Source organism: Prorops nasuta, unplaced genomic scaffold, assembly GCF_024137725.1.
Source record: "Prorops nasuta isolate Cenicafe-Biocafe unplaced genomic scaffold, Cenicafe_Pnas_1.2 PNAS00003, whole genome shotgun sequence".
Classification (NCBI taxonomy): Eukaryota; Metazoa; Arthropoda; class Insecta; order Hymenoptera; family Bethylidae; genus Prorops; species Prorops nasuta.
In genome coordinates this window covers 1,037,351-1,058,292 of record NW_027116800.1, presented here as the reverse complement: position 1 = coordinate 1,058,292, position 20,942 = coordinate 1,037,351, and the positions used below count along the sequence as shown (strand labels likewise).

Genomic DNA, 20,942 nt, shown 5'->3' with positions numbered 1-20,942 from the left:
ATATAATTTTAGTTAATCGGTTGCTCTTCAATTTTTTCGAATTTCATGCATTGGCTTATTAATTAAGGTATTATTAATACTGTATTTTAATGATCATGTAAAATGCTTTTAATACAAAATAATTTGTTTTTTTTCTTCAACCTTCAAAATTAGCCAATACAATTACAAATTCCAGTTTTTTATTAAAAGTAATACCTTTGAATTATAAAAATTACAATCAAATTACATAGTTACTGATACAAAATCTGTAATTAATCACCATGTTATTTACACATCACATATATATTCATTATACTTTATTTCGTTAAATTTGATATATTTTATAAAAATAAAGTTAAAAATGTGTGAACAAAACTGTTTAAAATCCGAGTAAAACAGTCTAAGAGTATTCTTTACGAAGATACTTAGCTATTGTGGTGAGCTGCATATTGCTCGTGCCTTCGTAAATCGTTCCAATTTTACAGTCTCTGAAATACTTTTCTTGAGGAAAATCTGTAGTAAAGCCAACGCCTCCCATAAAGTCTATGCATTTTGCGGTGACTTTGAGAGCTGTTTCTAAAATAAAAGGGAACAACAGAAATGAAGCATAAGGCAACTCTAATAAGACTCTAAAAGGCATCTTTACAGATGACACGAATAACTTGTCAAATGTTTCTGAATTCGTATTTAGTCATAATTGGTTCTTTAATACGTGCATCTTTCACATGACCAGTTTTGTTAGTATTGGCAAAAATAATATTGTTTGGCCAAACATCTCTTATGTCTTCTGTAGATGGCTCAATTAATATCTTAATATATACATATAAATTTTATACAAGGTAGTAAGTAATTTTGTACAGACCCGATGCAACCAATTTCGCCATAGCAGCTTCCTTCACAAAATCTTTTTTAGCCTCTACCAATCTAGCTGCATTATAAACCAACAGCCTAGCACATTCCAGTTCTGTCGCTACTCGAGCAATTTGGTGTTGCATAGACTGAAGAATAAAAGAAATGTATTAATGATTTTAATTAAAACTAACAATTATTGTTAAAAACCAAGCGATTATAATTGATCATTTATACCTGAAAGGAGAAGATCTCCTTGCCAAACTGCTTGCGTTCTAAAGTATAAGGAATGGTCGCATCTAAACAGCCCTGGGCTAGCCCTATCATCTGAGCTCCAATTCCTACTCTTCCCTCGTTTAAAAGGCCCGCTGCGTATTTGTAACCGTGACCATATTCGCCTAATATATTACTTTCTGGCACCTATAAAGAAGCATCACTAATATTTTAGGTCTGTTCTTTTTCGCCAAATTACTCAACTGGGCTAAGTAGTTGAAATAACACACAACCATGTGCTTCTCCCTCATTTTAACTCATTATATTAATACAGTAGTGAAGTGAAACAGAAAAAATCTATTATAATAAAGAGACTACTGTATTGTACCGAACTGAAAAAGGAACAAACTTTCAACTAATGCACTTAATTTTGTTCTGAATACATAAAAAATATCTAAACATTAATTTTTATATAGTTATATAAAAAAAGAAGTCTGTAAATTTTATTATAAAATTATTTACCTTGACATTGTCAAAGTGAACCATGCAGGTACCAGAAGCCTTTAAACCCATTTTATCTTCTGGTTTGGCCACCGTTAAGCCTGCCGATTCCTTGTCGACGAAGAAAGCAGTTATTCCACGATATCCCTGGGTATAAATGTTTCGAGTGAATAAAATTATAGCATATATATTTAATTCTCTCTAAATATCACTTACAGCCGATGGATTAGCATTGGCAAATACCAAGAAAACTCCGGCAATGTCAGAATTCGAAATCCACATTTTGGTTCCATTGATGATATAGTCATTACCCTCTTTTTTTGCTTCCGTCTTTAAAGAGAAGGCGTCAGATCCGGAATTTGGCTCCGTCAGGCAAAAACTCCCCACCTTCGTTAATGATTTTGAACAAAAAAATGTGAATGTATTCGTATATAAATAAAAAATAATACTATATCATAAAATGTTTTATTCTTACAAGATTCTTTGCCAATTTGGGCAGATATTTTTCTTTTTGCTCTTTTGACCCCACCTTCATAGTAAGTGAATTGATCAAAGTATTGTGGATGTCGACCAATACGGCCACCGAAGCGTCTACTTTAGCCACTTCCTCGATTGCCAAAATCGTGGTCATAAAGTTACTTCCGGTACCGCCGTACTCAGGTGGAATTTCAATTCCCATCAACTGTACAATCAGTAAATCAATATTGAATGAATGAAGAAAATTATTAATCTGTGTAGATTTATGAGTATAGTACGCACATTTTTCTATATAGTACTTTTGATGTATATTATACATACTACTACTATCATATGCTAATGATTTTATTAATATAATCAGTAATTATTACAATTTTAGCTTATATTCCTATATGTATCTAAAAATAAATTAATGATTGTATTATGTAGTTTATCCTTTTTACTAATACTATTTTACTACTATTAAACTTATATTAATGTAATTATTAACACCAATAAAATTTTATTCTGTTCTCCATTAACAAGTACAAAACATTAAAACGATCTGTCTTAACGTAAGAGAATAGGTGTCTCGTTTTTTATTCAATTACTTGTAGACGAATCATTATTATGTTTGTTGATAAAAAACAGAATAATATTACCTTTTTCTATGTAAAACTATTCATTAAGCTAGAATAATTTGTTCGTACTTACACCATTCTCAAAAAGCTTCTGCACTACCCCATCGTCGAACTTTCCTTCCTTCTCCATTCTTCTCACGATGGGAGCAATCTCTTCTTTCGCTAATTTGGCAACTGTGATAGCATAGTATTTATTTTTTAGAAATTAGAAAACTTTCTTCTAATTACAAGCAATACAATTGACAGAAAAATATTATTCATTTATCATCTTTTGTATTAACTGCCTAAAATGTCACTTTTCTAAGACAAATGGAGATATATAGATAAACACCCAAGAATCTATTTCGAGGAGTGTCTTTTCAAACAGAATTATTTCGACTATAGTATTTCATTTGAAATATAGATACAAGTTTAAACAAAAAATTATACATTTGTAATATTTTTGCAGCTATTTTATAACTTAAATAAAAATTAAACTTAAAAAATATTAAACATTTATTTTATTTTTAATTTGATTATTGTTATTCTAAAAAAAATAGCTAATATAAGTCCGTTTGAGAGTAGATTTTGTATTTGGGTGGGTAAAAAATAACATGTACACAGTTACTATATGTGATACTGACTACACATATTATTTGTATCAATTGTGTTGTATGTATATTTGTAATCAAAAAGCTCGACAATGATAGAAAGTAAACGCACGCATTTAAACAAAAAATAGAGCATTCTTCGGACATTTACCTGCATCTTTCATTATGATTTCATCATCTGTGAATTGGGTGAGAGGCCCAGAACAATGCCTGAGGGGTGTGCACATATGAAATTCTCGACTTAATAACAATTTTCGTGGCAGCTGCAAATCAAATCAAAATGATGTAGACTCTACGTAAGACACTATATATATATATATATATGATGTATGAAATTTGTCAGCATTGATTCTTAAAATAAAAAAAATTGTTGCACATACGTCCAGTTTTAGTCTCCTTATTTTTTTCATTTAAAAAACACTAAATTATCCGTCTTATCACGATTTGCATGTCTTAATCAACATATGCAAAGAGAGCTACATGGAAGGTCAAGCGTGTGACAGAAGTAGGAAACGAGAAACGAAAAGAAGAGAAAAATAAAATAACGTAGGTAAAGTTTTGAAAGTTTTTTAAACTCACTTTACGTAAAATTGTTCGTAACAAATTCATGTTTAGATAAATCTTCAGCCTTTTTGAATGTTCGTTTATGTAGATGGCTCGGGATAGGCTTTGGTTGGTGATAGTCGTTGGGTCGTCGTATTCCGAGTCCAACTAAACACTGAAACTGACTTTGGAATAATTATCGTCATTGGTTATAATGGAAGTTCGACAGAAGTACGCTTTTTTGCCGTCCCATTACACGCTAGAGACGCACTAACACACACATTTCATGTTAAAAATATATAAGCAATACCTGTGAAATAGAGCATTTTATTCTCTTATAATTTATCATAACATTCTTTTCATTATTGTAATATTATGCAATATATAGGAATTTTTCAATTTCACTAAAAATAAATCATATTTTTCATCAATCAAATTTCATTAGTTACACCAGCGTAAAAGTAAATGTTTCCAAATATTTCTGCAAAATATAAAATAAACAATACTCGCTCTCCGCTCAAATATTTAATTATAATTCCTCGGAATGGAAGATCCAGCGTAATGAGCAAGTATACAATTTATTCCCATAAGCTCGATTGCTTGGAAAAGGGCCTGGCTATAGAAGGAGAGACGAGGGGCAAAATAGATGCGCTGTTTAAAAAAAGAGCGCGAAGTCTGGTAAATGGGTGGACGAAAATATCTCGGCGCACGTTGAAGAATCGTAGTATTTCTAGCCGAGTAGTAGTTAGTTAGGATATTAAAGCTTGCAGTGGAAGAGTACGCGATAGAGGAGCTTTCAGTGATTTGTCGAGGGCCGCGAAGATCATACAATCTTTCATTACTGCTTCTGTCGTGTGACTCCATTGACATCTCTCGTGACAACAAGCTTTTTTCTTTTTTCATTCTCAAACTTTTTCGTCGTTCTGTTCCTTGTTTGTCACTCTTTTTTGATTGATTTACATCCCTCTTGGAAGGATGTCCGAAGTGGCTTGGAACTACCTTGCTGAAAAATGGGACCACATTGATCAGGCGGTAAGTCCCCCCCCCCCCCCCTCCTCCTCCTTCGGCCTTATTACTTTATAACCTTGAATTTTTCACGTCTTATCACGTTGTCAAGTTGCATAAGTTGTGCTGCATGCCACGAAAAATGACCTTGCCAATTACACTGTTCGTTCGAAAATCGTAAATGAAAAGCTCCAATGAATTAAATTTATAATATATTATTTATTGAATGTGAAAAAATCCCCGGCTTTCCGAGTGAATTTCTCGTTAAAAATTAATTCAATACAGTGTGTGTGTGTGTGTGTGTGTGTCTACAAGCCTACCACGCTTTTCTGTCTCACGTTCGGTTGCATCGACTCTTATGAAACGCTTCACTGTTTACTTCTCTCGGCCAAATCTCTCAATGACAACTCGACTTATGCCACCCTAAACTAAATAAACACTCGTGTTATGTATATGCACTACAAGAGTGTTTTTTGATTTTACAAAATCTGTTACATTATTTTCTGTACCACAGACCAACTTTTAAATATATTAAGTTTAAATCTTTAATGTTAATGTGTTCTAATGATATAAATAATTGTTGGAAATGTTTAATTTTATTTAATAATTGTGTCTACGAAGGTTGGTGTTTTTAATATAAGAATTTGTTGCTAGGGTTGACAGGGCAAATGAGGAATATTCGGAAGTTTTTAATTTGTGTTTATACTCTTGAGAGAGAACAATTTTACGCGCCCGTGTTTATGTCAAAGATGACACTGTATGCTGCTATTATTTTTATTTAATTATATTGAAAATCAGTCTTTGTAAAATATACATTCTGTATAGTATAACGAATATGAAATTAATCTAAGGTTTATGCAACTTTAATGTTTATCCTTAATTATACAATTATTATTGTCTAAATTCAATCTTTTCAGGCAAGTTCGCGGATTACGTAATTTCTAATTTTATTACTAATTTAATTTTAATTGTTTTTTTATTATATTGTTAATTTTTTATAGCAGTACTTTCATTTTATTATTATATCATTGCATGATACTTTTAACTCAATGTGGAACATTGTGGAATACAGTAAGTAATTAATATCAAAAAGAAAACTGAATCATTTTTACGTTTGTATTATCACATAAATAGTTATACATGTTAATTTTTTCGACGACCATGCAATTATTTTCTATCATATTGTTTAATTAAAAAAAAACTAATTAAGTCAAAATAATGAACCCTTTTTATAATGAAACATTCAATTAAATCAATAAATGAATAGTGAAATAACCATATATAACTATAAAGTGTTTCCAATGCAGATTTTTACGTTATAAATGTACTATAGATTACTATAAATAGAAAGTTACACAAATGTATGAATGGGAAAGATATCGGGGTAGGGACACGTACGAGGTGATAGGGTGGGGGTGAAAACTTATTGAAAAGTTTTGATTTCATTCATATATAGGAAGTCTGTAACATGATAACTTCTATCTATTTATTATTGAGAAATTTTCTAGTAAATAAGGAGAAATAAAAAATTGTCTATGTTAAACTTGTATAAAATAAATGCAAGTGGGTACAGTTGCTAGTCATGATATGGAGTAAGTTGGCAATCAACTGACAGAACGCACATTCTTAATGATTGCACGAATATCGTATGACAAGTGTATCAAGGTTTCACGATGGGTAACTCAATCTTCATTTTGCCCCACTCTTTGCTTAATCGTTACATAAAATAAACATAAATGATTTTGCACCTTGATATTTTTTAATGATAAAATTCATTACTATGGTCCGCTTCGTAGAGTAAAAATATAATACTATTGATCAATTTCTATTAAATACAAATTAACAGTAACATTAAGAATTCAATTCGATTTACACATGGAGCATTAAAGCCTACAGAGTGTCTCTTACGCTCCTTATATATATATATATATATATATATATATATGTATACATAGAACCTACGCGGTTTCTGTGCGCACATGCATAAACTGCAATGCATTTTTAAAAAAGGAAAATAGCACGTTGAGAGAATTCTTGGCTCAGAATAATAAATAACCAATCACAAGGGTCTCGTTTGGTGGATAAGAAATTATAAAATTTGAGAGAAAGTATATTTAAAAATAAAAGATATATATTAGATACATGTATATACATTATATTGAAGGGGCTTAAATTGAGACTATTAAAAATAGAAGAATGGGCGGTGTTTGAATAGGCCTCTTTTGATGTTTCAAAAAGTAGACATCTGTTTGAAAGGTATTTAACAAGGGAAGAACAGCGTAAACCAATAAGACTAAGAGGAAAAAGAGACAAATTTTCACAAATAAATCAGAGTGTTGAAATAATTATCGTCTGACGAGCATATTACTGCTTATATTTTAAGCTACTTCGTATATATGCACTTGTGTGGGTGTGTATCTTCGAGTTGCCTGTCGAGTATAACGTTTCACAGTTTTCTAGGAGGTTAACCCTTGTCTGTACATTGATGTTTTTGAACACGAGTGAAACATTCAGTCCAGTTTAAATCGTTAACGTTACCGGTCATTCTTTACTTATAATTATTTTATAATTCTAAAAAAATGTAACCAACCTTCCTTTACTCTTTAGTATAATATTTTTCATCACTGGCACGTACTGTACTGCGTAATAACAATAAATGTCTCTTCACACCTTTTGTGAAAAATGATCCTCGTAACGCAGAAAGATGGCAGAAAATATGTCTCGATCAATATTTATTTGAAATATCTTCGCACCTAACTTAATTTAGTTTTATTTTAAAACAATAAACGAGCTTTTATTACCTATATACTTAAGCCATCCCTCTTAAATTTCAAAAGTTCTTATCATATGAACGTGAAATAAAATTTGGTAAGGCGAATAAGGTGGTATTCTACGTATGAGGCACTGATAACAAAAATAGGTCATTCTACAAATTGGAATTTTCAGGCATTAAATATATAAGCACAGGAAAATGTATAAAAAATACAAAAGTATGTAATGTGTGTGTGTATGTGAAGTTTTTGCAATCAGCAATTACGGTTAAATTTTACTAACAATTGCTACCTTTAAAATGTATAAGGTATATAAAGCTTAAACAAAAATGTTACTTTTATAAAATTTAAATAATAAAAAATATCTTTCCAGTTTTAGCCTACTTTTTTCTACCTGAGGACTCATATATATGAGTCAAACGCGTACAATTTTGTCACATTAAACGCTTCGAGAAATATTTGTTATATTGCTAAAGTGTTAAAGATTGCTTATGAAGTTGAGTAAACACCGGCAGAGATAACAATCATAGTTTCCATTTTATCTTGCTTGCATTATTTATCAATCTCAAATTATTATTCAACATCAAGATTATAGTTAGACGATGAATTTAATGGAAATTTCTTCGTTGGCCACTCTTTACTATAACATATTCTCTTTTTAAGAATCCAGGTGCAGCAATCACACAAACATATACACACAAATATTTTTTTTATTATTTTACATGTGAAAAATTGAGACATAAAACTATAATGTCTTTTTTAGTAATAAAAAAAAGTTAATAAATAAAAGGACTTTGGAGAATTGTAATTTGGAGCCAAAGAAACGCGTGTGTCGAGTTGATAACACACAGGGGTGAATGTGCTCAAGCGCAGTGGGGAGGACCACGTGACCCATGTTCGAAGTGCTGACTAGAGTGGGAGTTTTTCTGGAGGGAACGTATTTCACAAAATGTTGAATTAGACGCTTCCTATTTCTGGACATTGAAGTGTAAAATAATCTATCCAACAAGTTTTTGGCATTGAGTGAACAGAAAATCAATAAAAAAAAGAAATTCGCTTGAACTATAAAAGTGTCAGTGAATTGGGAATATTTATTTACGATAGTTCCAAGGTCGCAAGGTCAAGGGGCGGTATGAAGACTAAGAGCAAGTCATTATTCAGCAAAATCTGCAAGTTTTATTGCAAGAAAGAGAGTTCTACCGTAGATCACGAGGTACTGTGAAACATTTTTACAAGCATTATTTATAATTTCAAAAGTTTAATGCACTTCCGGAAGCACTCGTGACCTCATACACTTGTATAACTTGCTAAACAAAATCTGCATAATTTAAGTAATATGTGTGTACTATGTATATTCTCTAAAAAGACTACTAAACAAATAGCTCATTACTATTGTTGTTTGCTAATTTTTTTAATGGAAAAATACTAACGTGTTCTTATGTTGCATTATACATGAGTGCTTTAACAGGAAGAAAGATTCCACATCGCTGTCATTGCAGTAAAACCCGGCGTAGGTTGAGAACAGAAGGAAAAAGTGAAAGTTTTTATTCATTCAAAAATTTCTTGTAAATTTTGCTAAATAATACATAGTTGAAAAAAAAATGAGACTAAAAGAAATAGAAACGTTTTTATTGGATATTGTTTAAACGATTTATTTAGGAAAATCACACATCGGATGGTAACAACCCCTCCACGAATTGTTTCTGCTATGGTGTTTCGGGCGGAAACAACCTTGAAAATATCGACGTAAATGCTACTAGCATAAACTCTGTGTTACTGCGGAAGTGAGCGTCAGTCCTTTTCTCGAAAATATTAATCCTTGATTATTCCTTGTATCAAATTGAATTTAAAGGCATTCGAGTGTGTCTTTAATTAATATATGAAAACAATTATAAAACATACAGAGCTTTTTTTTATTTAAATTATATTCTAATATAAATATATACAGAGTATATCGTTTTAATTTATCTAGACAGATATTTCTAAAACTAATTGTGTCCTATTATAACGAATATCTAAAAAAGATTTATTGCTTAGAAAGGAACATTATTGTTATCAATGGTTTGACCTTGGAAAGTATGTGTGCGTGTATGTGCGCTGTAGGGCAATATGGAGGTCATGTTGAATTTTTTAAATCCCCTTTTTCCCAGTATTATCGCACCATCTCGTAGCTTATCTCGAGAGCTTTCCAAAACACTATTGAATTTATCATTTCATTCAGTCGTTCACAAGTTATTTAAATTTGAAATTGTATACAGAAGTGGGTTTGATTGAAGTAGTATGTGTGACCGTTACGCCTACACACGCGTGGTCGTTCACCTATACTTATAAATTCAAATCGAAATATCTAGTCAACGACTGAATGAAATGATGAATTCGATAGTAATTTAAAAAACTCTTGAGATAAATCATAATGATATGTAATGAAAGATAGAAGTGCAATTGAAAAAACCTTAAGGTTACCTTCATATGTCCTTCAGCAAATTTCCCAAGGTCAAACCAATGACAGCAAATTGCGTCTCCCTTCAAACCGTAAATCTTTTTTTTTTTGACATATTTTTTTTTAATAGAATTATCTGGTCTAGAGATATTTTACTGTACCAATTAAAATTGGACACCCTGTATAATTAATTCTAATTAAAAAATTTTTTAGTTGGCATTTTATACTCGAAACCTCATACATGAAGCGTACAAAATGTGCATGTGTGTGTATATAAGCATATTATATATCCATACACTTAATGGACTAGAAATTTAATCCGAAGAGCTCAATACGATACGAAAATATGCTACATTTTATCGCAGATGTATAAAACGTAACTCGCGTTTATTTTCCATTCAAATTAATATTCAATGCTCGATAAATTGGAGTATCTTTTGTCATTATATTGACATTTCTATTTATCAGGATAATAGTAATAAGTAAGGAATTTTAATTTGCTTTTTTTTCATCAGTCACGCGATAATCATGTTTTCTGAGCGATGTACACATTGCACATATCGATAAGCCGAGTATCATTTTATACTTCCAGTCATTAAATGGCATTTAAAAAATATCCGGTTAATATAGTCACAATCAAAGAATTTTATTTTCTCGTTCTGCTTCAATTTGCAATAATTAAAAATGTATGATAATTTTGTCACACAAGCTTCTTCATATGACGTGTTAATTATTATGTTGTGTAGTTGAATTGAAGGTAGCACGATATGATTTGAAGTCAGCTGAATCTGATATATTGTATAAAGTAAGCCGTCACGTTTCTTCTGCTTTACAAGTGCTGCATCTCATACCCATTAACCTGCGTTACTCAGTTATCGAAACATATGGATCATGGATTCTCGCCGGGGGAGAACCTGGTAAATTTGCAAGAAAATATTATATATAACGATTTAAAAAAACGATAGAGCATATATAAAAATAATCTCATGAATAATAATGCAAAAAAACACCAGATGATGAACATGTAAAATCAAACAAAATGAGCAACTGAATTAAGAGTGCTTCATATGATTAACTTTTCAAATTTAACCATTACAGCCTCTTACGGTATTGGTACGAAGACCGTGTTGCAGAAGAGCTGTCAGGCCCATAGTGACGTGTACCCCCGCGATCCCCCAAAAGGCAATTAAGTACAAGTTTATTTATCTTCTCATTTACTTTTAAATGAAAACCGGTTCTATCCGATCGCGATGGCCTGTGTTGTAATTAAAGCGGGTTAAGCTCACTCTATGATCGAGATATTATTATTATACATCCTTAACCCCTGAATTACGGAAATTTTCGATGATAACGATCTCTCCTGTTAATAAATCAGCGCAGTAATAAATTAAATTAAAACTGCATAAAATGCGACTCAATATTCGTAGTAAATCAAGCGGAAAATCGAGTGTGAAAAAGCGTACTAAACCCCATTTGAGGTTAGGCCGGTGTACATGTACGATAACACATGACAACTAAACGAAATGAACGCTATATAATATATAGTGCACCGTTCAAACATGTATATGTGTGTATGCATGAGTGCGTCACTGCATTGCACGAGCTAACTGTGTTCGGTATATAACGCTTGTTATAACATTTTACGTACTACGTATATTAAACTTATGTATGTTGAACGTACGTGTACAAAAGTCACCTGTGACGTACGACTCGATCACCCGTTTTCAATAACACTCTGTCCTGTTCAATATATCGATCAATCTTACAGTGCTGCACTCGCCCTTGGTATTTTAACTGTTGAGCTTTCTACATTACTATTCGCGTGTTTTCGACCGACTACTTATCAAATTTTACTTGAAACCAATTTCACTCTTTATTTATTTTTGCTCCCACATATACAGGAAGCATGTCTAATATCCCAGTTTATGCGAAATAGAGATGTTTGTTTAATAGAACTATCAATAAATACTTAAAAATGCATTAAAGTTATTTATAAGGATCTCTGATAAAGCAAGAATCCCCCCACCCCCCTCCCCCTCTCAGGGATAAATTTTGGGGTAAAAAGTAGACTGGGGTGCTTTCGCTTGATAATACGCTACTGATGCACTTGAAGGAGGTTGGTTGATGCGTACAGCGTGTCCTTGAGGTAGCATGCTGATTGGTCAAGTCGGAGCAGTGCCGGAGCATGGTGCTACGTTAGTATGTCAATTGGGGTCTTGGGATATTTTCTCGCACGATCCCCGCGTCTTACATCAACAGTTAGCACGGTGTCAACTCAACTCAAGCCAAGCAGTAACTCCAGAACTCCAGGTCCAATCTCCAGTGCTCTGCAGTAACTGTTCGTCGTCTGAGTAGAGTAGACGGTTCGGATCTTCCGTGCAGTGGCTCTAAACTTTTATAATCGTTTACTTTACTTTTTGGATTTTATTTGGAATTCTCATAGCTAGGAGATCTCACAGTGCATTTCAAAATGAGGCTCATCACGGCAGAACAGTGTGTGAGTGAAAAGAATATTTTCTTATTGTATCGCATGATTTCTGTTTGACACAATCATTCTGTCGTGGTTAGGCCGGTTATGAGATAAGCCGGTTTTGGAAGGATGACGAGTGAGTGTTAGTAGACAAGGCAGGCGAGCAGATATCGGCACGTGGAAAACTCGGCTTGCTATTTGCGAGACACAGCGACCACGTGCGTTACTGCTCCATTCAGCTCAACGCATGCGTGCCAAACCTTTTAGCTTCGATTATTATCTAGCTTCCATCAGAACTACACGTACACGCGCTGCTTTTTCTATACCCCGTCCAACGTCAAATACTCTTTTATTTTACATCATAAGTGACTCTTGCGCGAAATATCGACTATTTCAAACGATTGCTTTTAAATTCAAAATAAATTTGTTTAATTATTTGTTTACTTCAAATGATAAATAAGGACTAATTGAGGTTATTAAATTAGAAAATAAACATTAATAAAGTTATGAAATTATACTATCTATTGTTAAAAGTTATTTAGATATGGCAGAAGAGAATTTATTGATGTTATATACTTCTAAAAAAAAAAAAATATCAAATTTAAAAACACATCTCCGAATATTATGAAATTTCGGTTTATTAATTCATGCTCAGATAAATTTAAAGATCATTCAGAATCTGGAAAGAGATTGCGATAATGAAATATGAGTATTTTTATAATTTGTACGGTTCGCGATAAAAAACGAAATTATACACGTAAACAATTAAGTAAACGTTATCGTTTTAACAACGTAACACCTGATAAATATTATATAGGCTTTTTTAATAATATTAGATAAATTACTTTTACTCTAATTTATAGAATACATCAGACTATAGATTACAGCTTAAAAAATTATTCAAAATCTTGCGTCAAACCAAAGTTGAATATTGGTAATAAAGGATCATTAGAGATATTTTAATATTTAGAAAACATTTTTCACTGGGAGAAAGATTTCTAAACAAATGCATTCGTTCATTATTTATTATAAATCCTTTATTATGCCTCAAAATATATAATATCGTAAACTGATGAAAGGAACAATAGCGCGTCACGCGCATGCCATTGTTAAACGCGATGAAAATGCAGACACGTGACATAAGACAGTTGCACAATATTTTTTTGCTAACCAATTACAATGCGTCCAACCGATAAAACGAATTTATCAACGGCGGAATAATGAATCGGCATTATAAAAACTCAAAAATGAAAAAAAAGGTTAACATTTGTTAAATAGAGCTCGACTAAGCGTAATTAAAAACTTAATCGTGTTGGTTGAAATTCTACGAGGGTTACCGATAAATCGATTCGACTGAAAAAAAAGCTCTCGGAGGAAAGTTCATCGTCCCAGTTAAGGATTGGACGTCAGTTTTATAAAGCTTTAAAAGAATCAGGTTGACATTCGTTAATAGAAGTCAATGTGCCACAGAATATAACTAATATTGATTATTAGCGGTTCGAGATTCATTTCGAGAAAGATCCATTCATTTTAATGTTATAGTGTAAAAAGTAAGAAAAAAAAGCTAATTCTACGTCAATTAATCCTCTTAGTTAGTTAGTTAACGAAATTGAAACCACGAGGAACTGATTGATAAGCGAATATTTATTATGATTGGTTAAAGAGAATATAGCGTAGTGACGTGACAAGAATTCTCTCTCTCTCTCTCTCTCTCTCTCTCTCTGTTCATTCTTAGTATTTTATATTTTCTCCTCTCCTATATCGCTTCTTCGCGGACTTTGCTGTATTCCGTTGCCAGTAGGTCCGATTGGAGTCCACATTACTGTTTACGTTGTGATGCAACTAGAAACTTAAGCTACGTCAAAGGTTTCCTAGAAATATTTTGCATTTTGACAGTTAAACGTTCCGAGTCCAAATGCTAATCTTTCACTTTTCTCAGATTCTAAGCTAAACGCAATTTATCTGAACTTGATTCAATCATTAAGGTTTATTTTATAATATAACTTTTTAGTCAAATATCGTAATCCTTTGCTTGTTTCTATCTTCATCATTTTTCGCACCAACGGCGCCTGGGTGGCTTGGTACGGCCCTGGCTGTCACTTGATTGGTTGAACGAGCGCGCAGACACATCTACTTTACTCTTTCAGCTAATATATTGGTCGGTGTCGGGCGGATCCAGTATCATACAGTGCTAATCGACCAGTGGGGGCCTAAATTTGAAAAGTCAGCAATTAATTTTAATGCTTGTGCATATAAGAAATCTGTTGATCGTTCTAATAATGAAAATATTGAAAAATCGAAGGTATGTTCAAACGACACAAGTTAAACCTTTAATATTATTATTTTTGTTATGTGTTCGATCGACTGCAGCAGCATAATGTGTCAGTGGAACATATATTTGATAATTGAGGGGGACACCCTCTTATCTCTAATATAATAACTAATCGTCTATTCCGAAGCGGACCGGAATTAGTTGTACTAATAGTCTAAATAAAGCAAAAAAAAAAATCTTATCGTCTCTCGTCTTCTTTTTTCATAGACGCGATTTTACATTTTCTTATCTATGAAGAGAGAAACAGATTAGGAATAATTTGGTGAAGATTTCCTAATTAATTTTTATCGTTATGCATGAAGGAGTTCACGTGAGATGAAAAGCTTTTCTATTTATTTTTTAAGTTTACTTTAATTGTATATATATGTCTAGCTTTAGAACAATAGTAATTTATATAGAAAATAGTATGTATCATTTTATAGAATTATTTCTTTTTTAACAAAATCATTCTTGTTTTTATTCCGGTTTTTCCAGAATAGAAAAAATATATGTACAAGTGGCTAAAAAATTTTAATCTTCTTTTAAATATAATTTTGCACTTTGCAGTTTAACCTATTTATATATTTCTTGCTTTTGCATGTAATAATTACACAGTACTACTATTATAAAATGCCTATTGTGAATTTATATAAAATATTGATTCATTTCATTGGAGTTATGAAAAGCTTTTTGACCAAAAAATCTATTTTTTATATTATTCGTTGTAATATTAATATATCACAGAGTATACACGAGATGAATTGCGTGGACAGATTCCAGTTATAGTTTTTATCATTGTACACGCGACGAGCTCACGTGATGGAATGAAAAAAAAAAAAGAATTCTACGTTTTAGTTTACGTTATTTCTGTACAAGTATATAGTGTTTGAGGGCAATAGTAATTAGCATATAGAATCATTCCTTTGAGTTTTTTTACCCCTGCTGTGTTCTTCCTTCTCTAACAAATGGCGCTACGCATAAACCAATCAATGAACGAACCGTCATATTTCTGTATAGTATCTAATTGTGAACCTTGATCAAAACAATTCTTTATCTCTTTTTATTCCAACTGAAAATTAAGAAGTATTAATCGTTCAAATTTTTCCAACTCGAATGAAAAGAGGACAAAGTTTATGATCAATCCAATTGACGACTCTGAATCTGACACAAGAGTTAACTTATCTCGAAAAATGTGCGACTGTGGATAAATATAATTGTTTGTTTGGCAAGTAAACATGCTATTGAGTAAATGCTGGAGGAGGGAAGATATTTCGCGGAATCCCCATTGAATTCTTGTCGCTTGTCAGTTTGAGAAAAAATTATAGGTGATATGATAAGACAAGGAGAGTAAAGCGATAATACTTACAACTTTTTTTTTTATTTACTTAATTGCACCAAGAGCTAAAATGATAAATAATGGGGTGTACCATTTTTTTATATGATTTTTAGGCAATTTTAATATTTTACAGGTAAAACAGGATGTAAATGCAATTTCTTTTACAAAATAAGTTTTGGATTTAATTCTTATACTAAAATGTTACTATATGTTATGCTGAATGTCTCAGGAGAAGATTTAAAAGGCATAAATAAAATTGGACATTGTTAGTTTCCAAACCGATGCATCATTCATAATATTTTTCTTAGTCTATTCATTTTTTTTCTTTTTTTTTTTTTTAATTAACTCTAGTATATATTTTTGACACTTATTCTCTGTCAAATTTCTCCACTTGGATCGACAATCGTAAAACTCTATTTGGTGGTTTTAATTTATTCTCGTCGCAAACGCGATAAGAATCTTTTTTATATTACGGTAAATCCCTAATTTTATTGTTTCTCGATATTCGCACCGCTCTTATCAATCATTATGACACCATTTTTTCTACAGCAAATACTCGTTTGCATAATAATTCATTCGTGTGTTTACAAATGTTCTAAATACGACGTGTCTCTTATCAATATTATATTATTATACAATTTAAACGTAAACTACCTTTTTTATCTGTGCTTATTAACATTGTCTTCTTCAAATACCCATTTCTGATTTTCTATTTAATCTAATATTTTGTCTGATTGCAATATGAGTATTAAATTCTTTAAAAATCTGATGAAATGTGTTATATAAAATAAAACAGACGAGAGTCACTACTTCGCATATAGTTAAATGTTAAGTAATTAAATTAATAATTTATGTCTAGCTTGTAAAAATACAGCAACTTATCTTTACAAGATTTTGTATACATTACGATACTAATGGAATTATTAAAAAATTGAAATTATTAAAAGAATATCTGATTAAATTAGAATAATTTCTTTAAAATTGGTGTATGAGATAAGTGACATGTAGAATTAAGAATAATTATTAAAGTGAGAATATTAATCGAATGAGTTTGAATGGTATTGGAGTACTTATTGGCTGGACACTTGTTATAATTGGTATCGAATGGAGAATGTCTAAACACAGCAACGGAGGCTTATAAATTCCATTCGAAAGTTCTGGCCAATAAAAGTCTTTCACAAGCTTACGTAATTGTATAGATATGGTTAAATACGCTCGCAGCAATAGGTAATACACGTTTAAATATATGCTCTGACTGAAATTGGTGCGTCTGTAGGATGAAACGGACTGAATACGTGCGTAAAATCACGATCTGCATCAGCTGTACTCCTGTGCTTAAATTCACTCTCTTGTTATCTTCATCATCATTGTGCTTTAATTTAATTGTATATGTACTTAAGTATAAGAAATCAACAAATTTATATAAAATCTGTATTTTTTTATATATATATATAGATATGACACAATGTCATTAATGCTATAATATGCTTTTACATATAGAGATTTGTCACACTAAAATTAATCGTACCATTTGTTACACGATGTTGTAACTGCAGTAAATACCGTAGAATAGCTCAGAATGCATATATAACTTGTTTATTTCAGAATATAGGTGTATTTTAAATAAAAGGGATATATATATATTTTCTAAAGGAAGTTGTATAATTTGAAAAGACATATATACATACGATAGTTTTATTGGTTCAACCTTGAATATTTGCTTGAAACTCATGTCAAGGTCAATTAAATTTTTTAACTAATATTTATGTTATTTTTCACAACATTTTCTTGCAAGTTTTTACACTTTTTATAGAACTTTACAAGTAATCATATTTTTCCACCGTTTAAACCCAGCATTAAAGGATTTTTTATTTCAAGATGATACGTACTTCAATGAGTGTGAAAAAATTGATGTTCGAGTCCCGCATTTTTCAATAAACATTTAAAAATAATGCGCAAGATCGATTTTAAGAAAAGTGACTTTAAAATATTAAATTCACTATCTTGTACGTGTTTCAATATTTTGGGAAATTGTAATTGTTATACGAAAAACACAAAGTCTAAAATGAATGGTAGGTTTTTGAAAATCAAATATTTGTTTTTAATAAACATTCAAAATGTACATTTGAAAAGGATCAGGTTCCGATAATCTTTTAAAAAAATGATTCAATTGCTAGATTTAGACTGCGCAAGTTACAGCTATTGAAATTTGGAAGAAATGGGTATTTTTCATTAACTTTCACAACAATTACAATTTTTACTCAACTCTAATTTGCCTTAACTTTTACAATATACATACATGCGACTCGAGTGATTCTCTTTTAAAGATACAGATTTAATTGAAAGTAATAATATAGCCAAAGACTTTCTACACTCACTGTGCATGCATAGAGATACAAGCGTAAGTGTAGTGCAGGCTATTTCAACCAAACACAACACATACACTTACGTCTGTATGTGTGGCCTCGATGGTTTATTATTATAGTATTTTTGGAAGCTCTCGAAATAAAATACAAGAATATTCAATTAAATTTAGTAGGCTCTTTATAAAAAATTGAAGAAGCCCTTTGATCTTGAAGCAAATATTCAAGGTCAAACCAATACCACCATCTTATGCCTGCGTGCGACACATTCAGAATACCGTCGAATCTTTATTTGTCCCATTTGCAAAGATATGCGCGCGCCTAGTGGCGAAAACCTTATACTGCTAAAAAGTTAATTATTTTCATAATAATAAGAAAACGTGAAAAAATCACCCAACGTCGAAAAGTCAGAGAAAAATGATGTTTTTGACTTACGGTTGTTGAGAGACGATTGCGTTGCGCCTGAACTTAATTTTACGGCCATATTTTATGTTTTTATGGGCACATATTTTTTGTTTTGCTAAAGCTATTCTTATCTCCGCTCCATATTGCCATTGTAAGTCAACCAGGACAGGATTACGATTGTTAATCCTAAAACAACCCACGTGATGTATTTATTGGTACCTTATTCAACATTTTCGTTTATCCGAGAAGAATCGTGTCGTCAGCTCCGAATATTACATTCCTTACTTCCTCGAATGATATCGGGGACTTTGCTCTCTTCTTGTTGATTAATTAATCCCTCGATTAATCTGCAACTACTATTTTTATTGAAACAATATATTATGCTTGTCATAAATTTGGGACGATAAGAAAATATTGATATTTCAAAGTCCATGCAAGCACAGAGAGGAATACGGCATGTCATTATGTTCCATTTTCAGTGACGTAATTGTTTATAGAAAGTAGCGGCAATATTGATGCTTGAGATGTAATCGATGAAGCATTGAACCTGTGTGGATGGTGAAACTTGGCCGATAAAGGGATGGGAAGGAAAGAAGTAGGGACGAAGACTGTGATTGTGGAGAGATGTGGTGGTGGTGGCGTTGTTGCATGACGTCACGAGTGCTTTTGCACATGCGTAATACGTCACAGTCCGTACACGAGCCTCCACCGTTGACCAATCGCGTCCCAACTTTCTCTCCCTGTTTAGATCCAGCCCTTTCTTCGGCATTGCGTCATATAGAAAAATCAGGCGTCCTCAACACAGATCACTCATAATGCCTCCTCTCTTCTCTTCGCTTTCCCCCCCCCCCCCCCTCCCCACTCTCACCTCTCTCCCATTTACACGGCTGATATATGTATACTTGAATGAATTTCATCATCCTTTCCTTTACTCAATTTTGTTATCTCGTTATATGTGCTTTCACACAATTACGTCATTCATTCTCCTCGACGATCATAAAAATCTGCATCTGAACTTAACCTTAAAATTTTCTATAAAAATGTTATTCTTTACTTTGTGTTGACATTTCTACAAATTTTGTATTAAGTTGCAAGATATATAACTAAAAATATGTCTAATCATAGGTTAGTAAATTTAATTGTTATTGATTTTTGCGTTCACATTGTTGTTAATGTTTTATGTCCTATTGGTCCAATAGGACAAATATCCAGTATAGTCCAGAATAGTGACTCGGTGGTATTTTTTTTTTTTTTTTTTTTTTTTTTTCTTAAGTTATTAGCCTAAGATTACAAATATCCGGTGTGTGTGTGGTCCAGTTTAAATTAACTGTCGTATCACAATGATGTATGAATGTGATAAATGGAGTTTTACGCCTTACGAGGAAATTGCATGTTTTATAATTAAGGAAACAGGAAGTGACCAAATTTTGGAGTTTTGTCATCATTGGTTGGGGAATTATTACTTGGTTAATTGTGCATGATGCAATCCAGTACGATTTGCTGTTGTTTGACGTTTCACTACGTTCCATGACCTTTTTGTCCTTGAGACTGGGACAAGCACCGCTGACAAGCTGTGTATTGCGCGTATTTCACTTATCCGGAAAATCAGCATACACATGCATCAATGAAATTTTTACACAAGAATTGTGATAAGATTCCGATCACTATAATACAACACGTTTATCAATAATTTAATTGTCAACGCGACTGAAACAATTAATCTTTCTTTCGTGAAACTCAAAACGCAAATCATAGGTATACTGATACGAATACTATAAGTATCTTTTCACCGAAGCTGCCGTTGAAAAAAATATATAATATATAAAAAGAGAGCTATACCATTTGTCTGAAATATTAACTCGGCAAGTGCGATTAATCGTAATTTCTAACGATGGATACAATTATGTCGATGTGATTTCAGTCGTATGAATAAATTAGGTTAAAAGTGAAATCCGCAGTTTTGCATGGAAGAATTTTCATAAAGCGATTATTACCAATGTAGTTTTCAGGTCAGCGTGAAAGAGAATATTACAAAGTATAATTTGTTTTACGAGCTGTAATGGCGATCC

The 20,942-nt window shown here is 31.9% G+C and overlaps 2 protein-coding genes across 2 annotated transcripts in view; one reads left to right on the top strand and one right to left on the bottom strand.

The window, feature by feature from the left end:
* Nucleotides 1-230: 230 nt before the first annotated feature.
* On the bottom strand, nt 231-11,774 carry LOC136785899 (short/branched chain specific acyl-CoA dehydrogenase, mitochondrial-like). Its single transcript, XM_066747250.1, has 10 exons — nt 11,670-11,774; nt 3,809-3,957; nt 3,381-3,492; nt 2,713-2,813; nt 2,018-2,224; nt 1,759-1,929; nt 1,564-1,689; nt 1,066-1,248; nt 842-977; nt 231-555 (listed from the first exon to the last, which is right to left on the bottom strand). The coding sequence occupies exons 2-10, from the start codon at nt 3,836-3,838 to the stop codon at nt 380-382; spliced, it is 1,242 nt and encodes a 413-aa protein (XP_066603347.1). The 5' UTR covers nt 3,839-3,957; nt 11,670-11,774; the 3' UTR covers nt 231-379.
* Nucleotides 8,633-20,942, top strand: part of Hex-A (Hexokinase A) — a 27,104-nt gene continuing 14,794 nt past the window's right edge. Inside the window, exon 1 of the mRNA XM_066747248.1 lies at nt 8,633-8,761. Within this exon, the coding sequence (XP_066603345.1) occupies nt 8,681-8,761 (81 nt within the window). The 5' untranslated portion in view covers nt 8,633-8,680. The remainder of the gene's footprint in view (nt 8,762-20,942) is intronic.